This window comes from Polyodon spathula, chromosome 19, assembly GCF_017654505.1.
Source record: "Polyodon spathula isolate WHYD16114869_AA chromosome 19, ASM1765450v1, whole genome shotgun sequence".
In the NCBI taxonomy this organism is placed as follows: Eukaryota; Metazoa; Chordata; class Actinopteri; order Acipenseriformes; family Polyodontidae; genus Polyodon; species Polyodon spathula.
The window spans coordinates 1893383-1905403 of record NC_054552.1 but is presented as its reverse complement, the minus strand read 5'-3'; the positions used below and the strand labels follow the sequence as shown (position 1 = coordinate 1905403).

Sequence of the window (12021 nt, the reverse complement as noted above, 5' to 3'; positions counted from 1 at the left end):
AAACCAAATCAGTTAATGTACACTGTATTAGTTTTGGAAAACTAAAAATGTTTACCAATTTTTTTTTTTTTTTTTTGCGAGCATTTCAAACTGACTCAGTCTGCTTTTAAATGTTGCATGTCTAAAGCAATTTCAAACGTCATGGGACTTGTCAAGCAAGTTGAGCCATGAACTGCGGAGAATCATGACAAAAGCATAGAAAAGTACAGTGGTACAAAACAGATAACCAGAAATGCACACTTAACCTATGGGAAATGAACTGTACTGTACCTGTTAGTTATTATTTTCTATACAAAATTTACAGTGAAGAAAAATAATATTACTGTGTGTATATGTAACAAGTTTATTTTGAGATATGTGTACACTTTATTAATTCGGCCTTTTTCATTAAGTTCAAGAACTGTTTTAAAGAATGTTTATGTTATAATGATCATAGAAAACGTTTTCAGCAGAGTAGGTTTATTGGTTTCTTCTCATTTTTAAAGCACTCGAAACATTCCTTAAATCAGTTCTTTGGGTTTTGTGAACAGGGACAATTATATTTAATGCACAGTAGACTGCACCATGCAAAAGGATTCATCACAACTTTTAAACTATGTATACATTGGTCATACACACAGTATTGGGCCAAAATTCTGGTTGTGTCCATTATAGTGTACATTGTGCTCAGAGGTACAATGGAAAAACCAGGCACCTTTAGCTAAAAATGCCTGATTCATTCAAAAGACACAGCCTAATTTGATTGGCCGGGGTTTGTGATGTCACATTTCTTATTTGATATAGTGCTTCACTATCTCCATCTGACACATACTTGGAATCAGGAACTTTAAAAAAAACAGCAGCCTTATACACAGTGCGCTTCAATACTCCTGTGCAGATAGACAAGTGATGTAAAGGGGGAGTAGCTGAAGCCTATATTTTTCTTTGGAAAGATACTAAGTTTATTTAAAACCAAGATCGTTTTCTGAGAAAGTCTGCATTGAATTACATGACATGACTCACTGAGCTTCACAGAGACACTAGGACGGCCCCTTAGAGACTATCCGAACTGAGAACGTACTTCATGCGGCAAGCCTATAGGATGGAGGGGTATATCTTAGCACCTGTAAGTACAACTCTTTACTTTTCAACTTCTTTCAGTTGGCATTGTCTGTACTTCTCTGCATCAGCACGCAAAACATATGACCAGCAATGTGGGTGGAATTCAAAGATGTGTGTCAATAAGTTGCAGTTGTTTTCTGTCAAATATAAATTTACACTGCAAAAAAAAAAAAAAAAAAAAAAAGTGTCCAGTTTTAAATGTGCCCAGTTTTTCCTTCAAATGCTATTTCAGTATCAATATCCTATTCACATACTAGCATTAAATAATTAAACAACATATTTCATTCCAAGGTTAGCATTATGTATATAATATATTATATATCGATATATATATATATATATATATATATATATATATATATATATATATATATATCGTCGTTATGAATATATATCTTTATACGTCGTTTTGAATATTAGAATATTTGTTTTATTATCTATAGTTCTTTATTTTATAGAGGGCCAGTAAGTAACACATGTGTTAATCTGTAGTTTAAAATTATTCAAATACAATTGCTTTGTAATTTTATATAAAACACATTTCTATCTAGTTTAGAAACAAGCACATGTAATTATCTACAATGTATTTGATTTTGTACTGAGCCTGTTACTCTACAGTAGTACAGTAGTTCCAAGTATAACATTTTCGTTGGTTTTTTTAAAGTATTTCCTATCTTGTAATAGAAAGGATATTAATAGCAATCTACATCTTGTACAACAGATTGTTTTTGAAGTTGCTTCATCGTTTGAATAAATTTACTCAAGATAACAGTAGGCCAAAAACTGGTTATCCAGTTTGCACCTGTTAGCAAAGCTATCAGTGTGCAAAACCAGACTTCAGACAGTATTTCATTTGACTCAATTTGATGCATTTAGACAAGAGTTATTTTTTTTGTTTGTTTTTGACAGCCTGCAGAAGAAATGATTTCGTACGATCCTGAAATTTACAGACAACCCCATGAATATTATCCCTATCTGAGCAGCGACGGAGAAAGCCATGGAGGTAAGTTGTAAAATATAATATAATATTATTGTTTTCAATGTAGTTTACTGAAGCTATTTGGCTTCGTCGCCCACGTAAATTAAAAGTTGTTATCAATTGGATTTTAAAGAAAGGGATAATTGATTTATTACATTTTTTACAAAGCCAGACTTATTCTAGAAAAGAAAAAATAAATAAATGACTTTGTAACTTGAACAATACAATTTTTTAAGATATATATAAGTCAGATTCTTTAGAACGAATTGTGAACCCCTACAATAATAATAATAATAATAATAATAATATAATAATAATAATAATAATAATAATAATAATAATAATAATAATGTAAATAAAACGTGTTCTAAAAATGCCCATTACTTACAGCCGAAACTGAGGGACATATTTTCCATCCTGTTTTTAAAGTATATATATATTTTAAAAGCGAAACAAAACTTCGATTTAATAAATAAGCAGGAGGCTAACGGTTTATCTTAGTGTTGACTCACGGTTTTAAAATGAACCACGTTCATGGTTCAGTGGAGACCGGAGAAGTGACATGATTGTAGCCTACTGCACACGTTTATTTATTTATTTACTGAAAAAGTATTATTCCAGGATTTAATTACATCTAAGTTAATGTAATATATGAAACAAGCAGTCCAGGTTAAAAAAAAAACTCAAATAAAAAAAAAATGTTGTTGATAAAGAAAGTACTAACTAGAACACCTGTTTATACTATATAAAATATAAAATAAATATTGATTGATTGGTTGATTTTAGTAGGGCCGTGACAATAAAGCCAATAACTCCAAAACAACGCACAGGAAGCGAAGTAAACTAATTAATACATTTTTTAGGTAATTATTTTTTCGAAGTAACTGAAAGGTTTTTTTGTTTTGTTTTTTTTTTTTTTACAAACTGACACGATGTCACGAAGGGTGAAAACGGGAAGGAACAGAAATTTAACGCAGGGACATGGAAATTACAGCAGAATTACAAAACAAAACCGAAAGACTCATCACGCACTCGTCAGGAGAAAAAAAGAAAGAAATAAATCGTTTTTGTTTGTTTGTTTGTTTGTTTTTTAAATATTAAACTGTTATAATAATCAGGGCAGGGTTCTTCTTGTGATGTTAATCAGCGATCTGGGTGATGAAACACGTTGTTACGGATGGACTGACACGGTGTTGCTGCAATGCTTGACCAAATAAAAAGTCAATTTCAACAACGAGAACTTACCTCGGCCACGCTGTTGATCTGTTAACTGTATTTACCACTCGTTTTGTGACATATACTTGGTTTAGCTACACTTACCAAAAATAAATAAATAATAGATACTATAAGTGCAGTACTGCTGTATAGAGATGAGTAGATTGGTCATCTGGTATTAGGAAACATATGCAGCATATTTTAAGTATCTTCTATAGCCTTTAACTACCTCAATTTATGAAAAGCCAAAAACATTTCCATTAAAAAATAAGAAGAATCTAGAACTAAATAAGTAAGAAACGGTAATATTATAATAAGGGTTGAGGATTTGTGTTGCTTTTTGTTTTAACCAATAAACAGAAAAAAAAAAAGATATTTCTTGTGCTAACTCTTGCAGTTTCTCCCTTGAGGATGGAAAAGCACTCTAAAGCATGCCTTACAGATGCCACATCTGTTTATATGTGCTACTGTGATTGTGTTTTGGCAAGAACCTCTGCATAGAAGTTGTTTTTAAAAAGAAACAGTGTCTATTATGTTTGATATCAGCATAGCATTCTATAAAACTTGCAAGTGGATGTACTGTATATTGTGACCAGTTAATTCATGCTTTCCTGTGTGTAATTATTGAACATTTTTAGTTGTTTTTTTTGTGGCTATACTTTGTATCAGGTTTGTCTTACTCTGACTGTATTACACTGTAATAACAAATGTTCTACACCCATGCATGAGTAATCAACAGCTGCTAACACCTGTTTGTAATGAAGCTGTTTTCTAGTTGCACTGTTATTTACAATGAAGTAATGTAAAGAAAGCATTTCTGGTTTGTGTTGTCTCTGCACATACAGACCTGTTTGTGTTGGTAAAGCCTTGGCTCTCTCCCTCTCCCAGATCACTGTTGGGATTACCACCCACACCACATCCACAGCAGTGACTTTGAATCGTTCCATGAGAATAACTTCACTGAGTTACAGAGCGTCCAGCCTCTGCACCTGCAGCAGCTTCACCGTTACACTGAAATCGACCCCCTGCACACCATAGACCCGGCTTTGGGGGCCACACACATCGGACTATCCCCACAGGTGAAAGACGTTAGCTATAACACCTGCCACTAGGGGCGCTACCTGCAGGAACCCTGGTCCAGTTTAATAGTTTAATAGTTTAATCAATTGCTGTGTTTGGACTGTGAATGAGGTTTAATAGGTTCAGGGCCTTTTCTCACATGGTTACTTTCTAGAAGCCACACCATTTGAAGCTCAAGCTTCTATTACGTAATCTTTAGTGAAGCCAATGCTAAAGAAAATGCTAAAAATAAAAGGTCAGATTAACTAGTTTTCACACAGGAAAATGAACAGTTTCCATCTGTCCCCATGCTCCTATTTCAATCCTGTGTGACTCAATCATCTTGTGAAAGATGTCCATTTTGCAATAGGTAGGAACAGTTGTTTAGAGTTGTTCCTTGCAAAACTGCAGGAACATTTCAAGGTACAGGTACTTTAAGTGCACAGTAGATATCACATCACTTAATACACCACATTATTTCATGTTCATGTACATTAAATACATGCTTTCACTGGGTTCCTCCCAATGGAATGCATGTAGTAAATATTAGTCAATTTGCACTCACTTCAGATAGGTGTTGCAAACAGAAAAGACAAATAGAGAGAGAGAGAGAGAGGAGAGAGAGAGAGAGAGAGAGAGAGAGAGAGAGAGAGAGAGAGAGAGAGAGAATGGTGTAACTATGAAAGGTTCTGTCATATTGGAATGTCCCACAATCCCACCCTTGACCCTGCTCAATGGATTGCATGATGGATGTTACCCATTTCATACCAGTAAACAAGTGGATCCCAAATGGATCCTTCCCTAAAGCAAACAGTCTGATAGTCAGAGCAGACCTGAGACAAAGCTCTCATCTCTTCTTCTTACAGTCTCTTTAGTAGCTCACCACTATCAAACTGTTCCTCTGTGGTCTGAATTTCGTAATTCATACAAAAATACTCCCAAGTAAGAAGATACATACGGAATGTGTCTAAATATCCGGCTGTTAACTCAATGCAAGGGGAGTTTAAAACCTTATTTAAAGAAAACAGATAGAAACATTTGCTTTCATCCCCTGTTGGGTGCACACAACGTATGCTTTAGCTTACCTTTCAATCCTATTTTCGCTGTCATTTTCTTTACTATACAGAATTTGCACTAACGCTTTTAAAATACAAATAAAATATCAAATACAAAAAACAATTGCACATAGCAAACCAGCATCTATTAAAATAGTTGAGGCTTCCAGCTACCATACAGTATGTTGTCCGAAAGAATATTTGCATCTATTTTTTTATCAGACTCAAAGAACAATGTACAGCACAGTATATTAGAGGGCAGTTTATAGAAGCGAAAGGTCCTTGTAAGGTTTCAGCTGTGCAGTGTCTCTGTTATATTAGCTCTAATTCAGAAAAAAAAAACAAAAAAACATTGACTACACTGAGCAGTACATCAGATTTTGTACAGTGTTTTTGGTGGACGACATCTATAGTAAAGCTATAAATCTTATAGCATTCATGATAGAAAATAAGTGTTTGTTTAATCACTGATCTTTAAGCAACGTATGCCTGCGGTTCCAATGAAAGAACCCCTTTTTGTGCAACCTCTGTTTGGTGTTGACGATGAAGCAAAGTTCCCAGTAGGGTGGAGTTGTCTCAGTCTAATGCTTGTTCCGTTGTCTGTGCTTTGGGGATTCGGCATGCTGTGAAGGTGTTACTGTATTACCCAATTCTGGCTCTTCTTGACTGTGCGTGACAGCCCTGAGGGCAGCACTGGATTCTGCTAACTCATTAACCGCTGGCTTGTGGATTTGTGTTCCTTTACTACCCAGTTGAGCTGTCTGTTGTTGAGACCTGTTCCTCTGAGTTTTAGTTCCAGAAAATCTCATCCCCCTTGCACCCCACTCCAGGGGCCCTATTAACAAGAGTAAATGTTTAAAAAAAAAAAAAAAAAATATATATATATATATATATATATATATATATATATATATATATATATAAAAAACACATTAAAACTAACTTTTGCAGTGTTTATAAACATTTTCAGGTTAAACTGAGCATATACCTCTAACCATCTCTAATACAGAGCACACCTCCTTGTTTCAAGTGCGCTATTTTTTAGTGATATAATTTACCAGATCAAGACTGGAAGTTGATGATCTGATAATTATGTTTGTATAGTTATAATTCGTAAGGATTCTTTTTAACAAAATGTTATTAGCTCTTATGCTGTATAAGTTTTATTTTACCATGCTATAGAAGTGCTATGACATTATATGAATTAATAATACACTGTAGCTACCGGAAAAACCAAGAACAAAAAGCACTTGGTAATACGTGTTTTATTGGTTAGTACCGTATCCTTCAAACGTTTGCCCAGAATTTCTAGTAATTTGACTTTATGTATCTTTAGTTTGTTGCTGGCACCTGGAAACCTGAATGGAAGTTGGTTTCACCAAATATGCAGACTATACCTGAAAATAAAACTCACAGCAAGGTAATTTGTGATTTATTTATTAATGATTTATTTCACTGTCTGTCTGCCTATCTATTTATAAACATACTCTCCGGTTCGAAAAAGTGCTTTGAAAAAAAAAAAAAAGTAATAAACCCGCTTTCTAAAACAGCAGAAAAACAATTCCACAAACTGTAAACTTTGATTAATCTGAACGGACTTTACAGACAGGCCTAAACCAAACATTCCTTAAAAGTCTTAAAAGTGCTGAGAAGAATCTAGTTCCTACATAGCCATGGTTCCTAAGCGGTAGTAATGTCTGCGTGGATTCGAGAATTTAGCATCGAAGAGATTCGAGGGTGTCAATACTTTTATATATAAATGTTTTTTTTTTTTTTCACACAATGTGGTTTATATAGGACATGTGCATTAGTCACTATGTGTGTGTGCTGATAAGTGATGCTAATCACATGTACAAGGCATGCATTGATGCATGATTTAACCCTTCACAACCCCCTGGTGGGTGAGTCAGAGTGTATGAAGGCATGCCTTATACATGTGAGTGAATTCGCTGCCGTTATGTTAAAGTGCTACCATATTTCTGATCATTTATTCAGCAAGTTCCCAGACTCTATCCGAGGGAATATTGTTCAGACAGTGTTGTCTGATCTGGGTTGCAAAACCGGACTTCAGGAGATGGAAACCCCCATGCATTCTGCTTGCTTCCCCTTTCAAACAATCACTTCTCGACAACTCTTCTTGAGGAGATCATTCTGAGGTTCTTGTAAATGACCTGAACTTAAAAGAACAGTTAGATTTAAAATAAGGAGAGGGGCAAAGCGAGAGAGAGAGAGAAAGTGTGTGTGAGAGAGAGAGAGAGATAGAGCTTGTGATATATCTGTATATCTTATGATTAAGTTGTAATTGATTAATGTTTGCATATGGATGATAATGCTATGCAGTTTCCACCCACAACTGAACAAAAGCCATCTGAGAAAGGCTGTAAGCATGACCAGAGTGGACAATGCGTTATTTTAAATGGTTTATTACTAGCTAATAACTAGCTTAATAACCTATTAGCAAATGGAATTATTTTGTTAAAGAATCTCAGCTTGTCCGTATCAATGTAATGGGTTTAAATTTGGGCTGCACATCAGTTTAAGGAACTATATAAAGTATATACATGTGTTTATAGATGCAATACTGACTGTTTAAACTGGAAAGTGTTGCCTAAAGGTGTTACAGGTGTTTTTAAAGGCATACTTTAATAGTTTCAAAACAGCTTACTATATGTTAACTAACCATTAGCAAACAGCAGTTCATAAACAACTTATTAGAATGTAGTGTGACCAAACTTCCCACCAGTTCAACGCCTGGTCATGCTGCCTTTCAAAACCCACCCCCACACAATTCTGAGACGATGCAAAGCTTCTGACTTAACTTCCTCTTTCAAGATGTCTGCGTGGTCTCAAAGGGTCATTCAGTGTGTACTATAGTGAAGAAAACAAACACACATATTGCACAGTCCTTATTTTGTATATAGTTTGAGGAGCAAATGGTGTTATAAATAATGAATAACGCATCTCCAAATGTGTTATAAGAGGTGTTATAAACCGTAGTCGTCAGTTAATAATTATCATACTAGGCCATGCAGTTATGCAACATTTTTTAATTTACTGACACAGCATTTCAACAGAGCCTGACTGTTTTAGTGACTGTAAGACACAAGACCCGCTCATTTCTGGTGTCGTTCGGTTGAATGTTTTTCTCTTTCCTTTATCGGCGTGTTTTAGATGCAGTATTTGCAGCGAGTCTTTCCTTTCCAGTCTCCAGCGCAGCGCAGTTCGGATGATGATGACTTGGAGAGACGGAGCCCTCCCTTCGAGGTGTCTGATGGAGAGACAGACCCTGCGGGCAGTATTCCTTACGCAGCCACTGGAGAAGCAGGTGCGTGTAGGTCAACAGTTTCAATAACCACGGTCGGACAGAAAGACAGAAGGCTGTAAGTGATAAGTCTGTCTCTCCTTGCAGGAAGTAAGAAGAAGATCCGCTTGTTCCAGTTCCTGCTTGACCTTCTGCGCAACGGGGACCTGAAGGACAGCATCTGGTGGGTGGACAAAGAGAAAGGGACCTTCCAGTTCTCCTCCAAACACAAGGAAGTCCTGGCCCACCGTTGGGGGTTGCAGAAGGGCAACCGCAAGAAAATGACCTATCAGAAGATGGCCCGGGCTCTCAGAAACTACGGCAAGACCGGCGAGGTGAAGAAAGTGAAGAAAAAGCTGACGTACCAGTTCAGTGGCGAGGTGCTGGGAAGAAGCAATGATAGAAAGATGTACTTGCACTGATACAGCTCCAGAGCTGAGGGAAAACCCACAGCAAAGCCTTAAAAACTGTAGCCAAAAAAGTCTTGGTGCTTCCTTTTGCTTTTGTAGAGTTCATTGAAATATCGAACTTACAGGCACATAAAAACAGAACAAAACAGGTAGTCAGTTTGCTAACAGTTTACATTGAATGTCTCTAATTACTGTGTCGGTACTAAATAAATACATTTGTGCTTGCACATACGTACAATGTTATTATGCATAGTTACAATGTACTTAATGCGTAGATGTTTCTGCACAATATACTGTATGTAAGTACACAATTGTATCAAAAAAGGATTAGGGTTAGGGTTAGGGTTCTATCGTCCAAAAAGATTTCCACATTAAGGACATTGTAACTATGCATTGTAATTGTGTGTAAACACACATGTATTGTAATTGTGTGTAATTAGGTAACGAATATGTAAATACACAGTAATTAGTGACACTTAATCACAAGTTCAAAGCGATGAAGGCATTAGCGTATACATGGCTGAGAGGAGCCTTTCTAATTAAAACAAGAAGTGCGTTGGTTCTGATAATACTATTAGCTAATTTAGATGTATAGCTTTCCACTAGCAAAACTGTTTGCATTGTAAGTAGCAAGTATGTGGCCATGATCTCATCTTTAAACCCGCTGCCTCGCATCCAAAGGAAGCATGTACTGTACAGCTACTTTCATAACAATGGCCAATCATCTAGAAGTCTGTGTAAATTGTGTTCATCAGAGGTCGAATAGACCTTAAACTTATATATGCACTGCCAGGAATGCAATGTTATTTTTTTTAACAATCCGTTGCAAGCTTTTACCTGCCAGGACTTTGCTGCATTTCTTGTATGCATTGATAACTGCACATACCATACTTTTGCACTGATAAATATCAATCTGGTGATTGTCTCACCTATTCCAATGACATAAGCATTAAAACCGGGAAAAAACTCCCAAACAAAATTGCAAAAAGCAGGAGTGATAAAACCTCTTCATATTCCCACTGTTGTTACATTACTTCAATTGTGTCTCGTTTCAACTGGGAATGTAGCTTGATCTGCAAACCACAGGACAATAAATATAAACATGAAAGATAACTAGTAAATATATTCTTAAACCAGGTGAATGTATCATTGGAAAAAAAATATTGTCGACTGTATCATAATTTCAGCCAAATAATTGTATTTAGATCCTGTTGCTAAATGGTGCAAGCAATGCACGGCAATAAAAACGGATTAAATATTTATATATATATCAGCGATTGAAAGGCAACACAGAGTACCGGGAGCTGCTTTAATAATATAGGGAACTGCATGTTATAAAAAGCAGGAACTGATACAGAAAAACACAGCACATGTAGAAAGGGCCATTGTTCCTAATGTCCGCAGCCACACCTCACTTGATACAGCCCTATCTGTGCTCTCGAAATTGAGCTGGCTATATCAAGCAACCACAGAGCCTACAACATCACATGACATTCTTCTGTATTGTTTGCATTTTGTTAGGCGTTTCGGAAAGAATTCTTATACCATTCTATTATAGGCGATGCATGACATGTTCGTTCCAAAACTGTTATCCAAGGTTTTCAACGTGATATATGAAAGTCACTAAATCAGTTTTGATCAATTGAATGAAGTCTGGCACGCATGAAACGCGTCTAAGCTGCTGTCATCAAAACAGGCTTATCATGAGATATACACAAGGTATAGCTCCTTTTTTTATATAAAAATGTAATTTAAGTTGGCATTAATCATGATTTTTTTGTTCTTTTTTTGGAAGTGTAATTTTATTGTTTGACCATTTATTCATTGCTGTCATGGATGAGCAAATAAATCTAAGTCAGAAATATTTAATTTGATACTGTAAATCACGTTGTATTCACAGTCACTTGCTTTAGCAATTTCCAGTAAACTCAGCATTAGACATTAGCGATGAAGGATAGTCTTATTATTATACGGTATGTTTCACAATTGGCATCCATTTGCTGAATGAGTAAAAATTTGTGGACATGTGTTAATATAAAATAAATTATTTTTAAAAAACTCAAACATCTGGTTTTGAAATATCCTTTTTTTTTAGTTTTTTTTTTTTTTCCACTTTGGTAGAGCACTAACACAAACACTAACATAAATGTTCTCTCTATTTTAATGGAATCACACTATCATAAAGCTCACCATAATATATCCAAACAGTTCTACAGCATATTACAATGCAGCACTAACCCTAACCCTAACCCTAACCCTAACCTTATCTCTAACCCTAACCCTGTCCCTAACCCTACCCTATCTCTACCCCTATCTCTACCCCTAACCATATCACTAACCCTAACCCTATCTGTACCCCTATCTCTACCCCTAACCCTATCCCTAACCCTAACCCTAACCCTAACCCTATCTCTACCTCTATCCCTAACCCTAACCCTAACCCTAACCCTAACTAACCCTGTTCTTAAGCACTAACACCTACATGCTAGCATCACACATTTTTGGTTGATTTACAACCCCTAAACTAGAGTGTTTCAATAGACCAGAACATCACACTTCAAAATGAGGTAAGCCATTAAACATTCCAGAACGGTCTATGCAGTACCTGCAAATAAGCCACGTGCCACTAGAGGTCAGTAGTGACACATGCTTTATATTGTGTGTTGACCTAAAAATAATAGCTTGTTATGAACAGTAGAATAGTGTTGCACATTAATTTGTCTAACTGGGGAGGGCAGCTATCCTGACCCTCCTGGGGTACCTCGAAAAGCGAGGCCAAAGAATGTAGTGTAAAATATGAATGAAGTGGTGGTGTTGTCTAGTCCAAGCTTTATTGAGTAATCTATCGTATGAGTTTCCTCACTGAAATGGTTTAAAGTAGTCCTAGGATATCTGTAAACT

General features: G+C 35.9%; 1 protein-coding gene across 4 annotated transcripts; it reads left to right on the top strand.

Moving 5' to 3' along the window:
* Window positions 1-795: 795 nt before the first annotated feature.
* On the top strand, window positions 796-9373 carry spi1b (Spi-1 proto-oncogene b). Of its 4 annotated transcripts, none has more exons than XM_041219064.1 (6): window positions 796-1105; window positions 2011-2104; window positions 4184-4374; window positions 6746-6829; window positions 8614-8734; window positions 8819-9373. In XM_041219064.1, the coding sequence occupies exons 1-6, from the start codon at window positions 1064-1066 to the stop codon at window positions 9130-9132; spliced, it is 846 nt and encodes a 281-aa protein (XP_041074998.1). In that variant the 5' UTR covers window positions 796-1063; the 3' UTR covers window positions 9133-9373. The 4 variants fall into 4 exon arrangements, with proteins under 4 accessions (XP_041074998.1, XP_041074997.1, XP_041075001.1 ...); XM_041219063.1 differs by having other exon boundaries at window positions 797-1105; window positions 8581-8734; XM_041219067.1 differs by lacking the exon at window positions 6746-6829 and having other exon boundaries at window positions 797-1105.
* Window positions 9374-12021: the final 2648 nt, after the last annotated feature.